At 39.8% G+C, this 27,340-nt stretch overlaps 1 protein-coding gene and 2 pseudogenes across 11 annotated transcripts in view; 2 read left to right on the top strand and 1 right to left on the bottom strand.

The window, feature by feature from the left end:
• The first annotated feature begins 210 nt into the window (after nucleotides 1-210).
• On the top strand, nucleotides 211-1,206 carry LOC106008565 (small ribosomal subunit protein uS5 pseudogene; annotated as a pseudogene).
• Nucleotides 1,207-1,836: 630 nt separating this feature from the next.
• Nucleotides 1,837-27,340, top strand: part of Unc13b (unc-13 homolog B) — a 202,965-nt gene continuing 177,461 nt past the window's right edge. For 3 of the 11 annotated variants that reach the window (XM_087184282.1, XM_087184281.1, XM_087184280.1), the window contains exon 1: nucleotides 1,837-2,274. Coding sequence is in view for 10 of the 11 variants with exons in the window: in XM_087184281.1 (XP_087040407.1) it covers nucleotides 2,253-2,274 (22 nt within the window). In the remaining variant the exon portion in view is untranslated. The remainder of the gene's footprint in view (nucleotides 2,275-27,340) is intronic. The other 8 variants (XM_087184288.1, XM_004873945.3, XM_087184289.1 and 5 more) reach the window with 3 other exon arrangements.
• LOC147825844 (U4 spliceosomal RNA) lies at nucleotides 14,935-15,048 on the bottom strand (annotated as a pseudogene).

Raw genomic sequence — 27,340 nt, 5'->3', positions numbered from 1 at the left:
TTCCTGTTTTCTGATTTAGCTTTTTCAGTTCCTCACATGTGCAAGCATCATCTTGTCAGAAGTTTTTTTTGTTTTGTTTTTTGGTACCCAGGATCGAACTCGGGTTCTTGCGCTTGCACAGCAGGCAGCAATACCACTGAGCTTAATCTGCAGCCCAAGAAGTATTTTGCTTAAAATGTTTCTCCTGCTTCTTCCTCAGAAAAAAGCCAAATGGAGGATGACACTGGGAGGGCCCAGAGGCCTGGGGCTGGGGAGGGAGGCGCCCAGGCCTGGGAGGCCAAATCAGAGGCTTGAGCAGTGCCCTTCAAGGCCTCAGGTGCAGGAGGGGCAAGCGCCGGGGCCTGGGTAAGAAGGAGGAGCTTGCTTTGGCAAGGTGGCAAGGTGGAGGGCAAGGAGTGGATTCCCATCACCAAGCTGGGTGGGCTGGTCAAGGACAAGAAGACTGGTCAAGTCCCTGGAGGAAATTTATCTCTTTTCCCTGCCCATCCAGGAGTCTGAGATGATTGCCTTTTTCCTGGGAATCCCTCAAGGATGAAATTCTGAAGATCATGCCAGGGCAGAAAAAAACTCATGCTGTCCAGCGGACCAGGTTCAAGGCATTTGTTGCCATTGGGGACTACAATGGTCACGTTGATCTGGGTGTAAAGTGCTCCAGGGAGGTAGCCACTGCCATCCAAGGGACCATCATCTTGGCCAAGCTCTCCACTGTTCCTGTGCAGAAAGGCTACTAGGAGAACAAGATCAGCAAACCCCACAATGTCCCCTGCAAAGTGACAGGCCGCTGTGGCTCAGTGCTGGTGTGTCTGATCTCTGCCCCCAGGGGCACTGGCATTGTTTCAGCCCATGTGCCCAGGAAGCTGCTGCTGATGGGTGCACTGATGACTGCTACACTTTGCCAGGGGCAGCACTGTCACTTGGGGTAAGTTTGCCAAGGCCACCTTGGATGTCTTCTCCAATAGCTACCTGACCCCTGATCTCTGGAAGGAGACTGTGTTCACCAACTCTCCCTTTCAGGAATTCACTGACCATCTTGTAAAAACCCACACCAGAGTCTCTGTCCAGAGGACTCAAGGTCCAGCAATAGCTGCAACATATGTTTTTTTCACAAGAAAAAGTGGACAAAATCTGTTTTTAAAAAGTTTCTCTCTCCTATATCCTTCATTCAGTAAATATTTACGGTTTGATTTCTTATATTTGAGGCACTAAGTCAGACACTGGAGCTACAATAAACTCATTCAGTGCCCCCTCCCCAGCTGCTAATTAAAACTTATTTTGAGCCACACCTGTAATCTCAGCATTCTGGGAACCTGAGGCTGGAGGATCACAAGGGTTTTTTTTGTTTGTTTGTTTTTTGGTACCGGGGATCAAACTCGGTACCTTAAGCTCGTGAGGTAGGCAGCGGAACCACTGAGCTAAATCTCCAGCCCAGGATCACAAGTTTGAGTCCTGCCTTGCCTGGGCAATTTAGCGAGATATTGTCTGTCTCAAAATGGGATGAGGATGTACAACGGTAGAGAGTTCTGGGTTGGAATCCTAGTACCTCAAAAAACAAAGCAAACAACCTCCCCCCCCAAAAAAAACCCCCAAACAACAAAAAACTTACTGTGACCTGTGGTAAGACCTTTTTAAATTATGGCAGCTATTGGTTCTGCAGTAAGGAGTAATCTCTTTAAGGAACTCCGATGGGAATTCTTCAATGAAAAGAATCTGTTTCTAGGTGGAAGTCCCACCCACATGGGAGGAGCAGGAGGCTTCTATTTGCTTCACAGGTGAGAGGAAGCCCCGCCCCCCTCCGGTTTAAACCTCATTAGTGGGCGGAGCTGCATTCAGTCTCTCACGTAAGGAAAGCGAAGGGATCTCCGCCTTCTACGTGCTCCTGAGGGGCGGTGGTGGTGGGGGGACTGGACGTGAATTGATTGGCTAGGAGGCGGAGCGTCACGGCTTGGCTCCGCCCAGGCGCTCTCTAGGATCCCGGGTGGATTGACGGGTGGGATCCCTGGCGGCTCCAGACGCTTAGCGATGGCGCCGCAAGGCCGCGCCCAGTCCCCCTCTTGCCAGCCGGTACTCCGCACTCTGGAGTTTTCTCACATGGTGAGCACTCTGGCGGGTCGGAGGTAGAGACGGGACGCTGCCTGCAACGAGGACCATGACGAGCGACCAGACCCGTGGGGCTGATAGTGGGAGCCGCCGCGGCACCTGCTGAGAGACAAGAGGGAGCGGCCCGGTGCGGCTCGCGCTCGCCTCGCCTCGCCATGTCGCTGCTCTGCGTGCGCGGTGAGTGCGCGGACCGGGGTGGGGAGGCGGGGGTCGCCGACGGGTTACCACGGGATTCCAGTTAGCGTCTGGTTCCCACCTCTCCCAAACTTCACTTCCCGTCTGTGCCTTGGGGAACAAATTATGTTAACAATCACTTGTAAACATTTGAAGTTTTCGCACCTTCCCCCTCCTCCCCAGCCACCGCAAGGGACTGTTACCTCTCCATTCCCGTAACCGGTAGCTGTGTGACAGTGTTGGCAAACCCAGATCCAATAGTGCCTGGGTGTGAGAGGCGGATGGTTTGGTGCCTCCCATTCTTCCTTCATCGTAAAACTAGTCTGGCTTACTGACAGGTTCTTTTTAATCAGTCTTTGAAGTCTTTAGTGGTACAGCAGCCACATGCTTTCTTCTAGTGTATTTCTTGGTTTGGATTTCTTTTTTGCTTGTCTTGTACCCTGCTCCTTTACTGAACCTCAGCCTGTAGTCTAGGCTAAAATTATTCTCATATTCCGCTTGGAAGTGTGTGTTGGCAAACCCTCTTTGGGAGCAGAGCATAGAGACATGATTTACTTTATTTTAACTTTCATCCAGTAAATTGCTTTTTCTCAGAAAAAGCAATCTAAGACCATATCTTTTTTAAAAATTTTATTTTATCCCATCTCCCCCTAACCTCCTTTCCCTCCCTATGTACGAAACCTTTGGATAAGACGATATGTTAAAGCCAAGAGTTTTGGAGTTTAAAATGAGGTATATGCTTTGACCAACCTCTATGTGGGTAGAGACTTTCTTATTGGTTTTTGTAGTATTCCCAGTGCTTGACTTAGTAGAAGCTCAATGCTGGTTTTGAATGATTGCAAGGACAGTGATTTTAGAGAGATTATCTGATCAGAAAAGGCAGGGTTGGATTACTGGTTGAATTTGATCTTCAGAAATTCAGGTTACAGCCTCTCATATCTGTGCTGAACAAGATGGGATAAGGTGGCTTGATTGTGAGAGAGCATTTGTCCTCTACCACCTTCACTGGAAGCCTTTTCCTGGCACTTTTTACTAGATAGTTAAGAGTTCGTGTTTCTTTTGGCTGTACAGATAAGAAGCATTGTTGTTTGTGATCTCTCTGATAACAGTGTTTTTCCCAGCTGCTGGCAAATGGAGCTGCTTTGCCCTGTTCTCTTCCACTGTTTCGTTAAATCTGCATTAACCGAAAATGGGATTTGATTATTTCCGGGGATTATTAGACACACAGTTTTTCTTCTTTTATGTGTGATTTTTCATTAATGAGAATTTTGCTTTGGTTTTAGTAAGACATTTTTTCTCAGCAGCTGGGAGTCTATTTATTGCTTTAGATCCCTACTGTTGGGTAGCAGGATTTGAGAGAGGTTGGGTTTTGCAGTGTCTTTTGGACAGTTTGTTAATTCTCTCCTGCCACACCATATTGCTGAACTAGAAAGACTCTTTAGGCAAGGAGCATTTTTAAGTAAAAAAAAAAAATTTAAAAAAATCCCTATTTAACTGAATTTAAATAACTTCAGAAAAGGACATCTACTGTTTTCATTTGTTTTAATATTGGTAGCTATCATTGTCTGTAAATACAGCTGTCTGGCTCACCTCTTTCCTGTTTATTTATTGTGATCCTGGGGAATGAACCCAGGGCTTTAGGCATACTAAGCATGCACTCTGCCTCTGAGCTATATCCTGTATCTCTTTCCTTTTTAATGTTTCATTAGTCAATTTTCTTTTCTTTTGTACCTAGGGGAATGGAGACCAACAGATCATTGCCTTTTGAATAAAGATCCTGATAATTTTAATTACTGAAACAAGCAGATAATTTGTATGGAATTATTCATATTAAAAGACAAAATGTTTCTCCAGGGAAAACTTACTGAAATAGTTTAAAATAGACCTAAAACAGCATTCCTTGCCTTATTTATTTATTTTCTTTTGTACCGGGGATCAAACTCAGGACCTTGCGCTTTCAAGGCAGGTGCCCGAACCACTGAGCCAAACCCCTGGCCCTTTTTCTTTTTCCTTGCCTTATTTTTTGAAAGTATGAATGTTGCCAACCAATTGAGGGTTCTTTTATTCATTCAGATAGAAGTCAGGAATTGGTAAAGTATAGCTCTGCTAGCAGCCCTGATACTGCCCTGGTACCAGTCAGTGCTGGATTCTGCTAGCTGCTGCTACTCATATTATGAAAGCAGCCTAGATAGTGATATTGTATAACACTAAAATTCGGTTCACCTTGGAGTAGAATCAAATAGCTTTTTTCCATAAAATTCAGATAACAGTTAACTGATAATGATTTAATCATTCCCAAACATTTTATCTATGAAAGCTTGGTTTCCCACCCTTCAATCCTGCCTTATTGCCCACAGATTAAATTTTCTCAACAACATTCTGACTCCAATCCTCTTTTTGTTGCCTGTGCTTATGTTGATTTTTTGTTTCTGCGCTGACTTTGTTCATTCCTGCCTCTGCTTTGTTCTGCACTAATAGCTCGTAAAATTTTCTTTCCATATTTTTGGCTCATCTAAAATGTATTCTTGTTTCTGGGCACATTTATGCACACCTGTAATCTCAGCTACTTCGGCTGAGGCAAGAGAATCACCAAATTAAAAACTAGCCTTGCTGGATGTGGTGGTGTAGACCTGTAATTCCAGTTCTCAAGAGGCAACCTGGGCTACATAATGAGTTCAAGGCCAGCCTGAATTGCATAGCGAGACCCTGTCTCAAAAAAACAAAACAAAACAAAAAACAAAACTAGCCCAGACAATTAATTTAGTGAGACCTTATTTCAAATGAAAAAGGCTCAGGATGTTGCTCATTGGTGGAGTGCTTGCCTAGCAGTCCCTGAGTCCAAGCCTCAGTCTCCCCTCCCCCCAGTATTCATTCTTTTCCAGTTGAAAGTCTACCTATTTGTTGTTGATCATTCCCTCAGTTCCTCAGTGCACAAAGATCTCTTTCTTCTCTAAATTCTTAGAATACTCTTGATCTGAACACTGCTACTAATTTAGCAATGAGTCATATTGACTGGCACTTGTCTTGAATTGTTATGCTTATGGTGACCCAGGCAAAGGAGGCACTAGTACTAGTCAGATCAGATCTGACCGGAATTGTGGTAAGCTGAGGTATTTGCTTCTAAGAGGCACATCGAGGCACAGGATTATCTTAAGAGAAAACTTATTTTTTGAAGACTATAGACTAATGCAAGGTATAGAAGCCCTTTGAAGAACATGGGTTGTGAAAAGGTTAAGTGAGAGAGGATCATAAATAGTAGATGAAAATAACAAAACAGTTTATATAGCTGTCTAAGTTACTTTCCTGTTGCTGGGATAAAATATTTGACACCTACAACTTAAAGGAGGAGAGGTTTATTTTGGCTCATGGTTTCAGTCCATGGTCAACGGGCTCCAAAGCAGAAACAGGATGGCAGAAGGGCATGACAAAGGAAAAGGTGCTCAGCCCATGGTGGCCAGGAAGCAGAGAGCCAAGGGAGGTACCTTAGAGGGAGATTGACCCTTCCTGGTTACACCCCCAGCGACCTGACTCATCCAACGAGGCCCCACCTCCTAACAGCACATTCAGCTATGAATTTATTACTGAATTAATCCACTGATGAATGTATTGCCCCCATAATCCAATCAACTTCCAAAAACCCAGCCTCTGAACATATGAGACTTTTGGGGGACATTCTAGATCTAAACCATAGCAGTCATGTTGTCATTCCAGAGATTAAAAGTGAGACAAATGAGGGCCGGAGCTTTAGTTCAGTCGCTCTGCACCTGTCTCACAAGCACAAGGTTCTGAGTTTGATCCCTGGTACAAAAAAAAAGGTGAGACAAACAGACCAATGGTTTAAAATGGTAGGAAATTGGATTTTGGCTTAACATAAAGAAGAATTTGTTCGTTTGAGACAGAGTCTCACTGTGTAGTTCAGGGTGGTCTTTAACTCACCTTAATCCTCCTGCCTCAGCCTCTTGAGTACTGGGGTTACAGGTGTGCACCACCCTACCTGGCTATAAAGAACAACTTAAACAGTTAGGATTGGTTTTTTTTGTTGTTGTAGTCCCCGCCCCGTCCAGTCCCTGGGATCGAACTCAGGACCTTGCACTTTTGAGGCAGGTGCGGTGCCACTGAGCTAAATCCCCAGCTGGATTGTTCTCTCTCTCTCTTTTTTTTTAATTGTTTTATTGGTATATTTTAGGTATACAATACATTTACATTTCTCATTGGGAACTTGTACCTTTACGTGATGCATCTTGGTTCTTATTTTTTACCCATTCCCTGCCCTCCCTTCATCCCCTCCACCCTTCCCTATTTACAAAGACTTTGTTTCCATTTCTCTTAATTTTTCCTTTCTCTTCTTTCCTTTCCCCTGCCCCTCCCACTTCCCCTACCCCTTTGGACCTTTTCTTCCTATTTTGCATTATCAGTTATTCATTCTAATCATTGGTACATTTTAGGTATATAATATAATGACATTCTTCATTGGAAATTTGCACCTTTACATAATCTCTCTTGGTTCTTATTTTTCCCCCTTTCCCTGCCCTCCCTTCAACCCCTCCATCCCTCTCTATTTACAAAGACTTTGTTTCCATTTTTCCATTTTCTCATATTCCATTCCCTTCTTTCCTTTCCTCTACCCCTCCCACTTCCCCTTCCCCTTTGCCCCTTTTCTTCCTATTTCATAGCAGCACAATTTGTAATAGCTAAAACTTGGAAACAGTCCAAATGCCCATCAACTGGAGACTGGATAAAGAAAATGTGGGTTTTTAAATAAAATGGACTACTACTCAGCCATAAAAAATGAGAAATTAGAGACATTTATAGCTAAATGGATGCACATTGAGGCGATATTCTTAAGTGAAATAAATAGGACACACATGTGTAAATGCCAAATAGTTTCTCTAGTGTGAGAAACTGAAAGTGTAAATAAGAACTGAAAGGTATAATGGATTGTTCTTAACAAATGTAATAGCCAGACTACTTATGATAATTTTTTGACAATATAAGCAGAGATTGAATGATGGTGAGGATGTTCTAAAAGGGATGTGACCCATTGGTTGAGTGGTTAGGCTTGATTCTTTTTTCTTTTTCTTTCCTTCTTTCTTTTTCTCTTCTTGTCTTTCTTTTTCTTTTTCTTTTTCTTTTCAGGTACTGGCCAGAGAATCCAGGTAATGCTGAGTTAACATCCCCAGCCTATTTTGTTTTGTTGTATTTTGAGACCGAGTCTTGCTAAATTGCACAAGATGGCCTTCTGTTTCAGCCTCCAGAGTAGCTAGGATTACAGCACGGGCCTCCATCCTAGCCTTTGACATATTTGGTAGAGCTTTACTTATAATAATGATATTGCAGTATTTTGCTTCCATAGGAGTCAGTACTGTATGAGAACTCCAGTAAATTAAATTAGGGATTTCCTATAACTTTCATTGTCTTGGTGTTCATGACCAAATTTCTCTAAATAAACATTTTGAAAAGTCAGCCTTTCCTTAATATTTCTTTGTAATTCTCACAGTGTTTATAACAATGCTTGTGTAATTGAGCTATGAATTTTCTTCCCCCTAACTTGAACCAGAAGTGGCCACGCTTGACCTGCTAAAAAATAGTTTTGGGGTTTTAAAAAATAATATATGCTTAATGATAGAAATTTGAGAAGATACAGAAAAGCATAAAAAGAAAAATACGTAAAAATCTGTATATTACTACCACCTTCTGATACTTATTCAGTGTGTTTGTGTGTGTGTGTGTGTGTGCTGGAGATTGGGCTCAGTGCATGCTAAACATGTGCTCTACCACTGAACTACACCCCCAGCCCTTGTTTTATTATAATGTGATATATGTATATGATAAGAAACTGAAGGGGCTGGGGATTTAGCTCAGTGGTTCCGCCGCCTGCCTCACAAGCGCAAGGACCGGAGTTCGATCTCCGGTACCCAAAAAAACCCAAACTGAAACAGTGGAGAATGAAATGAAAGGAAACGTATTTCTGTCCCCATTCTTTGTTCTCATTTCCTAGTGATAACTATTGTTTCATATATATTCTAGAAAATTTAATTACATATGAATATATAGGTTCTGTAATTGAATGTACGCAAACTTCCTCAACTTTTTTTTTTTTGCAGTAGTGTGGACTGAATTCACATCCTTTGTACTGAGCTACATCCTTAGCCCTTTAATTTTTTTTTTTTTTTTTTTTTTTGGTACGAGGGATGGAACTCAGGACTCAGCACTTGCAAGGCAGGCGCTGTGCCCCTGAGCTAAATCCCCCCCCCCCTTTTTGAGACAAGGTCTCCATAAGTTACTCGGGTTGGGCACAAACTTGAGATTCTCCTGCCTCAGCCTCTCAGAGTTCTGGGATTACAGTAAAATTTAATTATATATTTTTCTGTTAGCTCATGTGAGTCTTTAAACAGTGTCGTATTGATGGATAGTCAGGATTATTTTTAATAAACAATGCTATAATGAACATTCTCACAGGTAGTTTTTTTTATGTTTGGTGATCTCTGCTTAGAGTTACACCTGATCTGTGTGGTTTGCTCATTGGATCCATTAGCAAAGCCAAATGTCTCAGTGTCTTTCAGATGAGTATCCTGTCTTAGAAGCAGGTCCTTCCCTGGCAGGTCATATTTTATGCCTAAGACTCTACTCTTGTAAACTTAACCTGTGATTTCCATGTATTTTTCTTTTTTTAAATTTACTGATACTGAGGATTGAACCCAGGGCCTTTGCCCTGAACTACATCCCCAGCCCTTTTTTGAGACAGAGTCCTGCTAAGTCACTAAATTGCCTGGGATGGGCTCCTGCCCCAGCCTCCCTGAGTGCTGGGATTACAGGCATGTATCACTATGCTTGACTCATTACTTGTCTTTGTGTTTGTGTGTGTGTGTTGTAATGGGGATTGAACTCAGGGCCTTCCACTGAGCTATATTCCTTCCCACATTTATTTTTTATTCTTTTTAAAAATTAATTTTATTGGTACAGTTTATTTTTTATTCTGGCTAAGTCACTAAGTTGCTTAGGCTGGGTTTGAACTTGCTCTCCCTTTGCCTCAGTCTCCCACTTACATTTTGAAAAGAAAAAAAATCCCTAGTGATCATAACTGTACCAAGTTTATTTATATTGTAACTTGCCCTTAAAAAAGTTTAGCATGATTTATTATAATCAGCCATCCAATTAACTGAAAGGGTACTGCTGGGAAACTCCTAGAAGGTGAACTTTGATGGCTCAAGTATTTATAGGCCATTCAGGACACATATTGATTGCGGGTCCAGAGAGCCCTAAGATATATTTTGTTTTACAGCCACTGGGGCAAGTAAGAATGGTTAATGATTTGATAGTTTCCAGACATAAGGATATTGGTTAAGTACTTCTCATAACTAATCCTGCTGCCCCCAACATTATTGCCATCTACCTCAGCTAATTCCTTTCCAGACATCATGGTTCTAGTAGTCCCTGTCCTTACAAGCAGTGTTGCTGCTGGGTTCCTTTCACTTAACTATGGGATCAGGAAGTTGACTATGCCTTTGTTTAAGCCAGCAGCAGTCAAGGAGGAAAGGACCAATTTCCTCTGCTATGCTTATTGTCATAAACTTTCTTATAAGCAGTGTATTCTCCAATTTCTTTGTTTCTAAAAGCGAGATTTCTGTAAGTTGGGCTCTTTAGGACAATATGCTAAGTTTTTAATCCTATTTACTGGTGCAACATCTTTCAGACTTTGCTGTATGAGTTTGTTTAAAGTTTGGGCTGTATATCATTAGTAAATATTTGTTGAGTACCTTCTCTATGCATATTAGATAAGTGGTTCTAACTCTACATAGGTTCTGAAAATGTCTCGTTTTCCTATCCTACAAACCCAAAGAATATATTTAGGACTATAAGTTCTGATTTGAGATAAGCAGAATAAATTCCTGCTTCAATGGGGAAATAACTGTGCTATCTTTTCCTTTGTTTTTGCAGTGCTGGGGATTGAAGCCAGGGCCTTTGTGCGGAATTACACCCCCAGCCCTTTTAGAAAATTAATTAATTAATTAATTTATTTATTTATTTATTTTGAGATGGGGTCTTGATAAGTTGCCCAGGCTGGGTTCTTATAATCCTCCTGCTGCAGCCTCCCAGAGTGTTGGGATCACAAACGTGCCTCACATGCCTGGCCCTTTTTCTAATTTTTAAAGCAAGTGTCTTTAATTTCGGGAAGTGTTTCGTGTATACGTTTTCTTTTTTTTGAGGTGGAGTCTTGCTGTGTTGTTTAGGCTGGCCTTAAACTTATGATCCTCCCGCCTCAGCCTCCTGAGTAGCTGGGATTACAGGTGTATACCACGACACTTGGCTATACACATCTTCTAATGAACTATATTTATTTATTTTCTTTTTGGGGCAGTACTGAGTATTGAACCTAGGGTATTCACATTGAGCTACATCCCTAGACCTTTTTTATATTTTATGTTTTTCTTTTTGTTGATATCCAGGATTGAACCCAGACCTGTTTTAAAATTTTGAGACTTGAGGATCCTCTTGCCTCAGCCTCACAGAGTGCTGGGATTACAGGCATGCACCACTATGCCCTGTCTGGACCATCTTTATTAATGGTCAGAGAAAATTTGCTATTTGTATATTTTGGAAATTTTTTTTATTGCTGGGGAGCAGGATAATGTACTTGTAGTCTCAGCTCCTTGAGAGGTTGAGGCAAGAGGATCACTTCCCTGGGCAGCATAGTGAGTGAGACCTGTCTCTAATAATAAGCAAACAAGAAAAAAAAAATCCCTTTTTTATTGCCTTAACATATGTACAGAAAGGTAAGCAGATCTGAAATGTACAGCTCACTGAATTATCACAAAGTAAACATACTCCTGTGGTACCACCTAGGTCAAGAATAGAACCTCACCAACACTCCAGAAGCCCACTTCATTCTTCATCCCAGTCATTACCCCTCCTTTCTTTCCAAAGGTAATCACTCTTTGGACTCTTAACACCACATAATAGTTTTGATTGTGTTTTTTTTTGTTTTGTTTTGTGACAGGGTCTCGCTATGAGGTCCAGGTTGGCCGTGAACTCACTATGTTGTAGCCCAGGCTGGCCTCGAACTTGTGGCAATCCTCCTGCCTCACTCTCCTGAGTGCTGAGATTACAGAAGTGCACCACCTTGCCTGGCTCTGGTTTTTTTTTTTGATACTGGGGATCAAACTCGGGACCTGGCGCTTGTGAGGCAGGCAGCAGAGCCACTGAGCTAAATCCCAGCCCCCCATTTTTTAAATTAATAAACTTTATTTGTTTTTAGCAGTTTTAGGTTCACAGCAAAATTTAGTGGGAGTTTTGCCTGTTTTTGAATCTTTTATGAATGGAATTATGTACATATTTCTTTGGGGCTGGTTTCTTTTGCTTAAAATTATATTTGTCAACTGGATTGGTGGCCCATACCTGTAATCCTCGCACTCAGGAGGCTGAGTTTTTTTGTTGTTGTGGATTCAACAGGAGTTTATTGAATAAGCTTCAGTGTTTGTCCTGTGATCTATGCAGTTAGCCTAATATGCCTTATTTTTTACAGCTGAAGCACAATTCAGCATCAGACAGCATATATTGAGGTAGTACCTGTATTTACTGTTCTGTGTTGTTTACAGAGATGAGCATACATGGTCCATCTCACAACTAGTTTGCACTCTAACAGTAAATAGATAGGATGTGACTGAGATATAGAACAGAATATGGTAAGTAGTAAAGAAAATACTAAAATATGACAGATTTTATATGGGGCATGCTAAGGGAAAGCTTTTTGGTTACAACTTTTTTTCTCATAAGAACAGTAATATACTCACTTGATATTTTGGAAAATACATCAAGAGAAAAATTAAAATTCCACTGGTCCCTAAGTTATCCTGTTTTAATCTTTTCCGTAAAGTTGTATACTTTATATACAACTTATCCTGATTTTTTTAGGGGGAAGGGTGGCACTGGGGTTTAAGTCCAGGGTTTTCATAGTGAGCTGCATTCTCAGTCCTTTAAAGATTTTTTTTAAAATACATTTTGAGACAGAGCTTGGTAAATTGCTAAATTACCCAGGCTAGGCTTGAATTTGTGATCTTATTCCCTTAGCCATGCAGAGTTCTGGCATTATAGGTGTGTACCACCATGCCTGGTTTGATTTCTTTTTCTTAGTGGAATGTTAATATGTAGAGTACAGTTCTATAAAATCTATGAAACATTCAGTACAAATTAGAATTTGACAGCCTTTTTGTCAAATCTTTAGTTTTTTATTTTATACTTGCAAAGATCTTTTAGAAACCTGTGGTAAACTAAAAGATAGATTAAGGAGCCACTATAATATTTCCTTTGAAAAAGAATTATTTTCCCCAGTACTGGGGATTGAACACAGGGCCTTGATACTAAGCTATAGTCCTATTATTTATTTATTTAGATTTTTGTGAGACTGGGTCTTGCTGTGTAGTTCAGACAGGCCTTGAACTCACTATGCAGCCCAGGCTGGCCTCAAACTCATGGCAGTCCTCCTGCCTCAGCCTCCAGTGTGCTGGGATTACAGGCGTGTGCCACCACTCCTGGCCTTGATTTTTTTATTTTGAGACCAGGCTGTGCTAAGTCACTATATTGCTGAGGCTGAGCTTGAGCTTATGATTCCCTTGCCTCAGCCTCCCAGAGTGCTGGGATTATAGGTGTGTAACATCACATCCAATTTCATTTGAAATTATGATAGCAGTTTATAAACTTTATGAAAAAGCCAAACAAAAGAGACAAAGAATTGTGCTAATTGCTGCATCAGTGACACCAATCTGCTCACTGTTAAGAGATTATTGTAATGAAATAAACTACAATAAATAACCTCAATAAAAAAGTAAGGTGTGATATTTGATATTTCAGGATTGGTGAGCAACATGTCTTTGTGGTTGTCTCCACTGATTGTAGATAGAATGCTCCAGCCATTTCTTGTAGAACTCAATTTAAAGTCACTTACATCCTTGGTTCTCCTTTCATAGGGTAACAGGTGTTTTTTGCTTTAACTTCTGTTTCAATAATGTCCAGAAAACTTGCTTTCTGACTTTTCTTTGAGATCTGGTTCTGTATTTTTTGTTCTAAGCAGAGAAAGGTGGTGCCCCTAACACCCTCTTTAATGATTTGAATTCTGGCTTGTAAACTGTTTTGAAGTATCCCAAACAGGAGCACAGAATCTTTCCACACAGTAAACAATACCCAATAAACATTTGATTTATGTGTGTATGTGTCAGCAATTTAATAATATCTGGACTTCCCAGTAAGATGTTTGGTAAAATTTATTTATTTATTTATTTATTTATTTATTTATTTATTTATTTGGTGGTGCTGGAGATTGAACCTAGGTCTTTCCTTCACACTGAGCTACATTCCCCAGGCTTTTTTAACTTCGAGATAGATCTTGCTAAGTTGCCCAGATTGGGCTCAAAGTTGAGATCTTTCTGCTTCAGCTTCCCAGAGTGCTGGGATTACAGATGTGTACCATCATGCCTGACTAGTAAATTTTAATAAAGACCAAGAAATAGGCTGGACCAGTAGCTCCAGCTACTCAGAGGCTGAGGCAGAAGGATTGCTGCCTGGTAACATAGTGAGCCTCCCCCCCTTTTTTTTTGTGCTAGGGATTGAACCAAGGACCTTTGCACTGAGGTACATCCCTAGATCTTTTTTATTTTTAAATTTTATTTAGTTATTTTGTTTTTTATTTTAAGTTAATTTTTATATATATATATATTTTAGCAAAACATTTATTGGTACATTTTAGATATACATAATGATAACATTCATCGTAAGGAATTTGTTCTTATTTGGATTTTTGAGTCAGGGTCTTGCTATATAGTTCATACTGGCCTTGAACTCACCACATAGCATAGGCTGATCTTGAACTCACAGTGATCCTTCTGCTACAGCTTTCTGAGTGCTGAGATTACAGGCATATGCTAACATGTCGTTATTATTATTATTTTTTTAAATTTGAGACAGTGTCTTGCTAAATCTTGGATGGCCTGGGCTAAGCTTGAATTTGCAGTCCTACTGCCTCAGCTTCCTAGAGTGCTGAGATTACAGGCAGGTACTGCCACAGCTGGCTGAGACCTTGCCTCTTAAAAAATTTTTTAAAATGTAGCCAAGTGTGGTGGTACCTGCTTGTAATCCTAATTTACTCAGGAGGCTGAGGCAGGAAGATCCCAAGTTTGAGGCCAGTCTGAGCCATTTAGCAAAACCTTGTCTCAAAATACATGAAAGGACTGGGGATGTAGCTCAGCACCTTCTAGATTCAATCCCCAGTACAGTCCCTTCCTTCTAAGCAGTAGTTAATGATTTATGTGCAAGGTGAGAGATCTTAAATATAACGGTTTTAGGTATTAAAGTTAAAACATTAAGTTGAATGAATTGGATAAATATCCTAATTTTCTTTTCTTGTTTTTGGTACCAGGGATCGAACTTGGGTCCTTGCATCTGCGAGGCAGGGAGCTTAACCACTGAACTAAATCCCTGGCCCTTATCCTAATTTTCGTTACACTTTACTATGGTATATAAGATTCAGCTGCCTAAGTTAATAGTAGACAGATGGCTAGTGACCTTGTTGCCTATGTATAATGTAACTTGAATTATTTCTGATAAATAGTAACCATAGAAATCTGATTGTGTATTAATGTAAACTCTGCTTTAACTGAGATTTGTTTATTTAGAAGACATTTTATTTCAAGTCATCATGGCGGGGTATTGGGAAAAGTTTTCAGTTAGCAACAATCGCACCTTGGATAAACTTCATTGGCTTCGATACTGCCACCGCACAAAGCTAGAAAACATTTTAAAAGATATATTTGAGCACTTGTACATGCTCAGTTATAACCTGGACTGTGTTTACTTTAGAATTAGTCATTGGCTTTGTTAGTTGAGGTTTGACGTACTTGTTTTTGTCTTTTGGTTGGAGGAGGCCCTTATAGGTTGTAAATTTTGTTGGTTCTTGGATAAATTATTACTGTTATTACTGGCTTTGCTGGATTTAATTGTATTTATAGAGATTTGAACTTTATTTCCAGAACTATAAAATAAAAGCTGGTTTGCTTCTTTAAATTATTGTTGAGTATGGAAAACTATTATTATTATTGGAGTTTTTTTGGTTTTTTGTTTGTTTGTTTTTGAGACAGGATCTCATCATATTGTTCATGCTGGCTTTGAACTCACCACATAGCCCAGGCTGGCCTTGAACTTGGGGGAATCTTCCTGCCTCAGCCTCCTGAGTGCTAGGATTGCAGTCATGAACCACTACATCTGGCAGGAAAACTGTTTCTTACTTAGAAAATTACTTGACACATACAGTAATTTTTTGGAAAAGTATTATTTTGAGAATTAATACACAGTAGATGACAGTATATGACCACTTAGAGTGCAATTTGGCAAAATCTAGTAAAGTTGAGGATGTGAATACCCTAGAAATTCAGATTCTTGTGCTTCTGTACAAGGAGACATTCAGGAGGCTGTTCATTCAGCATTGTTTGTAATGGCAAAAATTTGGAAGCCATCTAAAAGTCCCAAGGTAGAAACAAACTGTTCATCAAATGGAATATTAAGTTAAAATGCATAAACTAAAGCTACAGGGCTAGGGATTTAGCTCAGCGGCGCTGCACCTGCCTGGCAAGCGCAAGGTGCTGAGTTCAATCCCTGGTACCAGAAAAACAAAAAGACACCAAACTAAAATAAACTAAAGCTGCATTTACCAATAATGATAAATCTCAAACCCAAATGGATAGAAAAGCAAGTTGAAGACAAATTTGGTGTATCATATATATAATCTTTAGAAAGATGCAAAATATGTGTAGTACTGTACTATATATATATTGTCTACAGATACAGATATATATTGGGATGGTTCATTGTATCAACTTGAGGAGTTGGTTGACAGAAGCTTAACTAAATCGACTCAGCAGTTCTACACCCTAGGGTGTGGAGGACCTGCTCTAGGGCAGCTCATCACCTGGATGAAGGATGGATCTGCTTCTGTTCCTTCGGAGAAGCTTCAGTCTTCGCTGTGGACGTCATTTCCTGGCTTCCAGCGCAGACCTATCCGCCTCCTGATAGACTCACACAGGACACTGCAGTGAGCTCCTGACCTTCACTAAATCCTTTGGTCTCCAGTGTGCAGACAGACCCTCTGCACACTTCCTCATCCGGCTCTGTGGGTGGTCATTGTAAGCCAATCTCGTAAATTCATATATATTTGTATATCTTGTGTTATATCTGTTTCTCTAGTAAATACTGTCTGATACATATATCATAAAAATATCTTGTATAGGAGTGCTGTACATCAATTTCTGGATAATGGATGGAGGGAAGAAATGGGACTAAATAGGAATTTCAGTTGTATCTGTAATGTGTTATTAAACTTTGGAAAAAATGATCTGAAGCAAATATGTCAGAATGTTGACCTGATGGGATTGGCTCTTAGATACATGATTGGTGATTTTATTTCTTTTCAGTGTATTTTAAATATTTAATGACATTCCTTTAGAAGATTGAATGTACAATTCATGACACAGAATAGACAGAAATAGCACGCTGTTCTTGTGCTTAGAGAAAATTTTTCTAAGAGCTAGGGTTTAACCTACTTAGGTGATGTTTAAGGCTTTCCAGAAAGATGAAATTTAGTTCAGTGTAGGCATTGGTTAAAACACACAAAGTAGGATTAGTGTCTGTTTCCAAAATGTGGACTCAAGGCTTCAACCTAGACATTTTCTGTTTTAAGTATGAACCTGTCTCCTTATGAATATTATTTTCCCATTGCCATTCTAAAATGAGTCACTGGATGTTTTGTGATTATCCTTGAAAGGCCCTGAAGCTATTCGTTTGATTGCTTTTTTTTTTTTTTGGGGTGATGCTTAGGATAAAATTCAGGTCCTCATGCATGCTAACTGGGTATTCTACTACTGACTGAACTATATCCCTAGGTCAAGAAAGTTATTTATTTATTTATTTATAGCCCTTGGTCTGAGCAAGGAAGACTTCCTGTTTTCACACAACATTGAAGTGAATTTGTCTTCAAATTATCCATTTGTTTCAAGAGAATGCAATAAAATGAAAATGATGAAATACAAAGCAATAACTATTTAAAAACTAAAGTGTAAAAAATTATGATTGGAAAAGTAATAAAGGAATAGTTAAGGAATCATTTTCTTTGATTCTGATTTATAAAAAATTAATTTTATTGGTACTCTTTTTTTTGTACGTTAAAGTTTTATTAAATTTCAATGCAAAAAAATTTGAAAAGATGTGATTTATAATACCTAAGAGTTCTGTTTAATACCAATCAAACAAGGAAGACATTTTGGAAGACATTTTATCATTCCATTTCTTTTACAGCCAGTACAAAGCCAGATGAATCAAGACCGATTCTTTTCTCAATGGGAGCAAAATTAATGGGTCTTTAAACAGTTTGCCAAAAAGGCATCTAGTCATTTAAGCATACTCTTTTGAATTTAGTATTCATACTACAATTAATCTGTATTCTACACTATCTTAGAAATCTGAATAAAATCTCAAGGGCCAAAAAGCCCTTACAGAAGCACTAAGTCAAATAATTAGATTATAGAAGACTTGAACTAAGACCTATATTCAAGTACAACTACTTAATTTTGGTCAGTATCCTCATAGGAGTGTAAACCAACGAGGCTTAAAAGTTTTGGATTATTTTGCTAATCACAAATGTTAAGCATGATAGTAACTATATTATGGGGGGGCGGATCTCACAAATTGAGTTGGTTCCTCTAACTGAACAACTCAAGTGTTCCCTTAAGAATATTATCATTTGTATTTTTGGCGCTGGTCTCCCAAGCAATAAAGTATTAGGATTTCCAAAACTGGGAGCTGAGGATAAAGTAAGATTACCAATATAGTAATCAAGTAGCCAATGTTTCAGTTTCAAGTGGACTTTGCATCATTTTAGCAAGGTTTCAAGTTGTTACTTTTGTTTCTGGATATTACTCCTCCCTTAGTTTTGTTGTAAAACAACCATTTTCTCTGATAAGCTAATAAATGTTCCACTTGCTGAAAATCAGACACTACTGGGTAAAGAGTTATTACTTATAGCTGTCATTTTTTCTGATTCAACTTTTTTTTTTGTGGTGTTGGGTGACCAAATCCAGGGCTTCACACATGCTAGGCAAGTGCTTATCCCCAGCCCTTAATTCAACTTTCTGATAATTCGGTGGAAATTTTTCCAAAATGCAGAGTTGCTTCCATGACTTTAGCTAAATAAAATGAAAGCCAAAACTATAAATCTACACAAATAGCCACAAGAACTCCATTTGGTCAATTTTAAGTAACTACCACTCCCTAGTTAAGAGTGTTAATCAACACTGATGCCTTCCTCAGATTCAAAAAAACCCTGGAAGGCAAAACCTACTGCCTGTGCCAAACCAATTCTGATGAACACTGCTTATGCAACTGTTGTGCCTTGTTGACAGTCAGCATTCTTCTGCTTCAACAACTCTTAAAGGCATTTTGATTTCTTGATGCCAGTGGTACTCTTGATATACATAATGATCACATTCATCATAAGGAATTTGTACCTGTATGTAATATACCTTGATTCTTTTTTTCCCCATTCCCCTCTGCATCTACAAAAGGTTGTTTCCATTTTTCCCTTCTATTCTCTTTTCTTTCTTTTCCCTCTCCCCCCCTCCCTTGTTCTCCTTCCTATTTGAACATTTTCTTTCTACTTCCCAGTATCTATCATCCATTTTGGTCCTCATTTATGCTTTCAGTTTCTCACACAAAGAGAAACAATGTGATGTTTAAACATCTGTGTCTGATTTATTTCACTTAAAAATATGGTCTCAAGTAATTTTTTCAAAGTGCCAGAGTGAACCCAGGGCATCTGGGTACTAGGCAAGTGTTTTATCATTGAATTACACCCCCACCCCAAAAGTAATTAAAAATTTTTTTTAGTGGTACTGGGGATTGAACCTAGGGCCTTGTGCATGCTAGACAAGCAAGCACTCTATTACTGAGCTATAGTCCCACCCCTTTTCTTAAAATTTATTTTTAGACAGGGTCTTGCTAAGTTACCTAGTCTGGCCATGAACTTGAGATCCTCCTGTCTGGGATTATAGGTGTGTGTTCCTTTACCCAGATCCTAAAAGTATTTTTTAAATACATCTTTATAATAATCAAAGATTATATATAATTGTACTACTTTTCTGGGGTTGTGTATTTGTCTCCCTTCCTTCCTTCTCTCTCTTTCTTTCTTTCTTTCTTTCTTTCTTTCTTTCTTTCTTTCTTTCTTTCGATTTTATGAGACACTATGTAGTTCATCCTGGCCTTGAACTCACTATGCAGCCCAGGCTTGCCTTGAACTCACAGCAGTTCTTCTGCCTGAGCCTCTATTTGTTACTTTCTTATTCTGGGACAAACATCTGACACCTGCAACTTAAAGGAGGAGTTTATTTTGGTTCACAGTTTCAGTGGATTCAGTCCATGGTTTGGCAAGTTCCAAGAGAGAAACAGCATGGCAGAACTGATGTTGGAGGTGAGCTGTGTATGGTGGCCAGGAAATAGTGAGAGAGGGGATGGGCTGAGGACAAGAATACACCCTTATAAGTCATGTTCCCAGTGACCTATCCTTTTCAACCTCTGAATGTGAGGCTTTTGGGGGACATTTTAGATCTAACCCATAGCTGTTATAACAGTAACAAAAAACTACAAATTGGGTGGTTGAACAACATAAATTTTTTATCTTTAAATTCTAGAGATTCAAAGTCCAAGATCAAGATATCTGCAGAGTTGGTCCCTTTTCAGGGCTGTTAGAATTTATTTCATGCATTTTCCAGGCTTCTGCTGGTTTACTGCTGTTTTTGGTGTTCTTTGGCTTGTAAAAGAGTCTCCATGTTCTCTGTCATTATCTTCACATGGTAGTCTTCTCCCAGGAGTGGTGGCACACGGTGGTCTCCTGCCATGCGCAGTGGTGCACACTGGGAATTCTAGCACTCTGGGAGGCTGAGGCAGGAGGATCATAAGTTCAATCCAGGTGGGCAGTTCAACCACTTAGCAAGACCTCATCTTAAAAACTAAAAAAGGGCTGGTGATGTAGCTTAGTGCAAAGGCCCTGGGTTCAATACTCAATACCGCAAAGAAAACAGAAAACAACATGGTGGTTTTCTTATATACTGTGTCTGTGTCCAATTTCATCTTTTTAGGAGGCTAGTCATCTTGGATTAGTGCCCATCCTAATGACTCATTTTAACTAACTACATCTGCAGAAGCTATTTCCAGATGTCATATTCTGAGGTACAAGGGGTGACAACTTTAATATGTAAATTTTAGCGGGACACAGTTCAGCCCATAATGTATTGAAAACAAATTGATTGTCTTGCAGAAATGGATAATGCATACTGTAAAAAGTCATACTGTAGGCTGGGAGTGTAGGTCAGTGGTAGAGCACTTGCCTAGCATGGTTTAGACCAGTGATAGTGAACCTTTTAGAGCTTTCAATGATAATAAATAGCTGGCTGTGGCACTCATGTCATAAGTTTGCCACCATTGGGTTAGACCCTGGGTTTGATCCCAAGCACCATAAGAAAGACAAAGTAATGCCATAAAAACAGTATTAAAAATGTGGAGCTAGGTGTGGACACACACTTGCAATCCTAACATGTTAAGAGGCTGAGGCAGGAGGATTGCAAATTGGGGTCGGTCCTGCGCACTCAACTCAAGGAGAGCCTGTCTCAAAAAGGGTTGGGGCAGAAAAATAAGGGTTGGGGCAGGGGCTGGGGATTTAGCTCAGTGGCTCCACACCTGCCTTGCAAGCAGAAGGTCATGAGTTCGATCCCTGGTACCAAAAAAAAGGGGGTGTGTGGAGCTGTAGCGCAGTGCAAAAGCCCCGGGTTCAGTTCCCAGTACTAATTGGAAAAAGATGGACAAAAGAAGAGAGAAGAGAGAGAGGAAGAGAAAGAAGGGGCCTGGGAAAGGTATACTCTTTAAATGGTGCCCCCAGTGACCCGCTTCCTCCAACTAGGCCCCACCTCATAATAGCTTGGTTAGCTATGAACTCATCAGTGGATTAATTGCTATTTGGTTACACCCTCAACATATGACTCTGAGGGACACTTATTTAAACTCTAACAAGGAGAAAGAGTGTTTTGCTGTAACAACAGAGTTGCCCATCAGCTCTGATGGTTATAGAATCAAACAGAATCTGGGACATCAGTAGTACATTGTTTGGTGCAGCCATTCATTTACTAGACTGTGAGATCCATGAGGGCAGAAAGAGTATTCTTATTTCTCTGGGCTGTGTGACACCTTGGCTGACAATGGATACTCTGTGAATATTGAAAGAATGACTTTAAAAGTGTAAAAACATCTGTGTATTAGACTGCTAATGTTCATCTGTTCTGGCTTGGCTTCAGAAACTCTCAATGCTTCACATTTTATTTTCTCAAATCTTTTTCATCATTTCCACTACATTGGTATAAGCCACCATCATGCCTTTTTTGGACCACTTGAATAGCTTTCCAGTGCATCTTCTTTCTTCTATTTGTGCTCCACTGAGGTGCATACTCTAAGCGGAGTCAGAGGTATCTTCTAAAAATCCTGTCACTTGCCTACCCTGAGCTTCCAGGGTCTATATCTCACATTTTTAGCTAACATTCTAATAAGAAGGAAGTCTATTATGAAGTATTTTTGCTTGTGTTCTCTCTCCCCCCAAAACCAAAACAACCAAACAAAGAAAATATACATGGAAAAACTCATTAGCAGCAGGCAGAAAACTTCAAGACAAGGGAACAAATATTCTTTTTTTTTTTTTTTTTCTTTTGTACTGGAGATCGAACTCGGGTCCTTGCGCTTGTGCAGCAGGCAGTGAAACCACTGAGCTAAATCCCCGGCCCATCAAATATTCTTTTAAGACCCACATCCAGTTGAAATAGTCTCATAAGGGTTTGTATACCCTTTCCACCCTCTCATGGTCTCTTATAGGAAGGCCCTCTATCCTGCAGGCAGGACATATATAAGGAAGTCTCTACTGAGCCTACCTCTACATCTGAGGGCAGATATGAAGAGATTACTAAGTTTGTTTTTGTTTTTTTGTTTTGGTACCAGGGATCGAACTCCGGTCCTTGCGCTTGTGAGGCAGGCGGTGGAACCACTGACCTAAATTCCCAGCCCTGAAACCTTTTTGGTTTTTTTTTTTTTTTTTTGGTACCGGGAATCAAACTTAGGACCTTGCACTTTTGAGGCAGGCACAGTGCCACTGAGCTAACTCCCTGGCCTGAGATTACTAAGTTTTTCAAGCCTCCTCCACTCAAAATGGAGGAAGCTAACAAGGGTACCAGCTGGAAGGACATCATGCTACCCAAACCACAGAAATGGCAATCCACTCTGATGATTACAAGTATAGTAGGCCTTGTAGAAAGATGACCTGAGTTTGAGTCCCAGCTATTACTGGTTCTGTAACCATGATACAGTTGCTTAAATCTGAAACCTAGTCTCCTTATCTGTAAATTTCTGTAGGGTTCACATGAGCATTGAAGGGATTAAGTGGCAGTTAGCATGGCTTTAAAAATGTTAATTGTTGCCATTTTTCACACAGTTCTCATTGTCATTAATATAATCCTGTCACCACTCAGGGAATGTCTTGTATTTAGATCTGTTGTAGTTTCTATGTTGATCACACATTTTTATACACACATGCAGCCTGTTTTTTGAGGATGAGTCTTGGTAAATAGTGCGGGATGAACTGGAGCTTGCCATATAGCCCAGGCTGGCCTTGCACTCAGGGTCCTCCTGTATCACCTTCTGAGGGCTGGTATTGTAAGTGTACACCAACATGCCTGTCTCACAGATTTATAGTTTTAGATGTGACACTGGGTTTTAAACTCAATACTATTTTATTTTTGTGTTTTGAGACAGGGTCATGCTATGTAGTTCAGGCTGGGCTTGAACTCACTGTGTAGCCCAGGTTGGCCTCGAACACTCAGCAACCCTCCTGCCTCAGCCTCCCAAGTGCTGGGATCACAGGCATGCGTCACCATGCCTGGCAATTCAGGCTATTCTTGAACTCACTTTATAGCTCAGGCTAGCCTTGAACTTGGCAGTCTTCCTTCCTGCTTCAGCCTCCTGAGTGCTGGGATTATAAGCTACTACACTTTGCAAAAAACTGCTTTATTATAATTAGATTGCATAAACCTGTTTTATACATGAAGCACATAGATTTCTGATTGTGAGAGGGAACTGTTAGTCTGGTCACACAAGAATACCTTTTTTTCTTTTTCCAGTACCAGGGATTGAACTCAGGACCTTGTGCATGTGAGGCAGGCAGCGGCACCACTGAGCTAAATCCCTGGCCTACCTTTTTTTTTGGTTTTTTGAGACAGGGTCTCACTATGTAGTTCAGGCTGGCCTTGAACTCACTATGTATTCCAGGCTGGCCTCAAACTCATAGTGATCTTCCTGCCTCAGCCTTCTGAGAGCTGGGATTACAGGCAGGCACCGCCACTCCTGGCAAGAATACCTTATTGGAAAGAGACATTTATGGTATTTGAGGGAGTATTACAGTCCCCAGAAAAAGAATTGTCTCAAGGACCCCTTTCCAAGATTATACTCAGGAATTTTGGAGAAATAAATTGGTGTTTTTCTTTCTGGAGAAATAATTTGAATAAAAAAGATAAATTCTTTCTTTAAAGAGCTTTTGCCCATTATAGGAGTTAAGGATTTGTTTTGTTTTATAGTACCAGGGATTTGCATTGAGCTACGTTTGTTCACACACATACACACTATCACACCCCTTTAAAAATTTTGAGACAAAGCCTAGCTAAATTGCCCAGGCTGATTTTGGACTTGATATTGTCCTGCCTTTGTTTTCCAAATAGCTAAGAATATGGGGATGTGCCAGTATATCTGGCCTGAAGTTAGAGATTTTTTTTTTTTGGTTTTTTTGAGGCAAGGTCTCCCTTTGTAGTTCAGGGTGGCCTCAAACTCACTTTGAAGCCCAGGCTGGCCTCAAACTCATAGTGATCCTCCTGCTTCAGCCTCCCAAGTGCTGGGTGAAGTTAGAGATTTTGATGTAAATAATTACTAGGAAGAAACAAAGCAAGAGGAGCATGTAAGTTGCTGTAGGAATTCAGAATAGGAATCCAGTATTTTTACTGACAGCATTTGTTTGGAAAAAACTTAAGAGAGGTAGGAGAGCTAATATTCATGTTTGGTATTATTGAAAGAAGAATATTTTGAATATGTGGAAATCACATGCATTGTGAATCTCCTTATTAAGGACAGGAGTCATATTAATGTGTGTGTGTATATATTCACGCTCCTGTGATTGATCCTAGGGCCTGTGCAATGCTAAGCACATGCTTAACCAGCGAGCTACACCCAGCTCTATTACTGTATTTTCATTTTCAAGTAGTACGCCCTTTTGCCACTTTGATAACAGTACTAACGGTCATCATAATAGTTAATGTTTATTGGCTGCTTATTGCATGCCAGAATCTGTTCTAAGTGCTTTACATTTATTGACTTACTTAATCCTCCTGTACCTATTATCTGTATTTTAAAGGAAATGAGACATGAGGCCTAGAAAGATTAAGTAATTTTCTTGTCCAAGATCATATAATGTAGTAACTTGGATTTCAACCAGTGAAGCCAGACCCTGGACCAACCACAAATGACTGCTAAGCCAAGTGTTTTCTCTGTATAATCTTTTCTTTTGGCATTGTTCTTTCTTGCCAGACATTGCCTTTTTGTTTTTCTTTTACATTTTTTAGCAGAGTTATACATGAACAATACATAAGTCAATAAGCACTGTGAGTTTTGTTAGGACAAAAAAGGAGTCCCATCTCCCTCCCATTAAAAGTGTTGTTAAGGGAGCTGGTTTCATGCTTGCTAGGACAAAAGGTATTAGAGGTATTAGAGGAGAAGCTTTGTATTTGTAGTCCTTTGCCTTTCCTCTCTTTCCTGCTTATTTATTTTAGGCTGTATCTTCCTGGGGAGCATGGGGTGGCCAGCATTCAGGAGATCTCCAGTTGTATAGGGAAATACCAGTTATGAATCCTACTGGTTGGCCAGCTCTCCTAATCCTGGCTTCCCTGTCAAGAATGTTATCACCTTTTAGATTTATCTTCCTTTTAGCTCTCCTTCCTACCTACAGGCTTCTATCCGTTCATACCTGGAATTCTTGAGTCTTTTGACTTGTCTCCTTGCCTCTCTCTAGTTTATTCTATACACTGAAATTTTATTTTGACTTTGTTACTATCCTGTTTAAAATACCTCAGGATAAAGCCTTGTTCTCTAAATTCCTTAGATTGGCTCACAACTAGGTCTTCTAGGAATAGCAGGAGGCAAGCCCTCAGATTAGAGAGAATTTAATTTGTAAACCAAAATACTGTTTAGGATCAAATCCAGTTCTTGTTATCTATCCCCTTTATCCAGGAGTTTGTCAATATGGAGAAGAGCCATTATATTTTTATTTTTTCTTTCTTTTTTCTGCTTTTGTGCACACTCCTAACTTTCAGCCTTGTCCATGTGCTTCACATTTCTCTCCTATTAAGTTAGTTACTGATTGATTTGGTCTGTCACTATCCCTTACATATATATCTCTTTCTAAGTAGTTTTTCTTCCAGAACATTTGTTGAGCTGCTGTGAGGGATACCCTTGGGTCCAATGATTGTCTTGACTTTTTAAAAGGGGGATAGGAGGTGAGGTCAGACTGTACATGACAAAGCAGTGTTTATTTTAGCAAGGCACCTGGAGCAAAATGGACTCCTTTTTCATGTATGAGTGACAACTGGCTAGGTACAGAGTTCCTGGATTGCGTCTTTTGTCAATAGACAATGTACAGTAAATAGATGGTGTTTTTTAATAGAATACTTTTGGATATTGATTTTTTTTTTTTAATTAGACTTATCTGTTATCCTTTGAGCTCTTTCAGAATGTAAATTCAGGTCTCACATTACCTGAAGAAAACTCTTCTGTACAGTGTTTGAATACTACTTCTCTTTGTTCTTGTTTGTGATACTGGGATTAAATCCAGAGGCTTCCCACTGAGTTACACCCCACCTCTTCTTATTAATAAACTTTTTATTTTGGGACAGAGTTTTGTTAAAGTCACTAAGTTACCCAGGCTGGGCTTGAACTTGGTATCTTCCTGCCTCAATTCCCAGAGTGCTGGGATAATAAGTGTGTACCACAATGCGAGCTGAATATTACTTTTGTTCTATAATTGAGCTACATCCCCTGTCTGTCTTTTAATTTTTATCTACCTCTTAGCAGGCTTCCTTATTATTTAGTCTTTTGTCTGGCCTTTCAGTTTTTGCTTCTGTAACACTTTTTTTTTTTTTTTTTTCATTTTTGGCTTTGTATTGGAATCTCAGTATGTTGCCCAGTCTGTCTTTGAATTCCTGGGCTTAGGGGAGGCTTCTGCCTTGGCGTCTAAGTAGCTAGTACAGATGCCCTCCATGGTACCTACCTGCCCTGCTTTATTTTATACTTTGTGTTTGGACTGAACCCAGGGGCTCTCACATCCCAGGCTTACAATCTACCAATGCAGTCTACCAAAAGTTTTTCTTTAATCTCTGAGTGCTGTGTTTTTCTTACATTCTCTTAGAATCATTTCACAGTTGCAAATTTCCAATGATAAATGTCATTATATTGTATATCTTAAATGTCCTAATAAAATTAATTTTTAAAAAATCATTTCACAGGCTTGGAGCTGGGCATAGTGGCTGGCGCTTATGGTACCTATAATACTTAGGAGGCTGAGATAGTAGGATTGCTAGAAATTCAAGGTCAGCCTGGCAAGACCCTTTCTCAAAAAACAAAAACAAAAGCAGATAAACAAACAAAAATTTCAGATTTCAAGACAATATAAATGTTTTTTTCTTCTGTGAATAATTTTAGACTCATGTAGAGTTCTCCACACTCCAAACAGGGTGAGAGTCATTATGAAAGAGTATTTCTTAGGTAGTGTCACTTTTCATTCTCTGTTACAAGCAAGGTTAAAACAAGTTGCCCTGATTTACAGTTAAGTGCAACCTCAGGAGAATGAGAAGGAAATCTTGGCTGCAAATCATCTTCAGGGAAAAGTCTCTTTGTGTAGGCTTTT

This window comes from Heterocephalus glaber, unplaced genomic scaffold (genome assembly GCF_053883595.1).
Source record: "Heterocephalus glaber isolate CG9 unplaced genomic scaffold, H.glaber_assembly_v1.0 deba00001481, whole genome shotgun sequence".
Lineage (NCBI taxonomy): Eukaryota > Metazoa > Chordata > Mammalia > Rodentia > Bathyergidae > Heterocephalus > Heterocephalus glaber.
The sequence above is the reverse complement of the archived record's forward strand: the minus strand, read 5'-3'. Positions and strand labels throughout refer to the sequence as shown.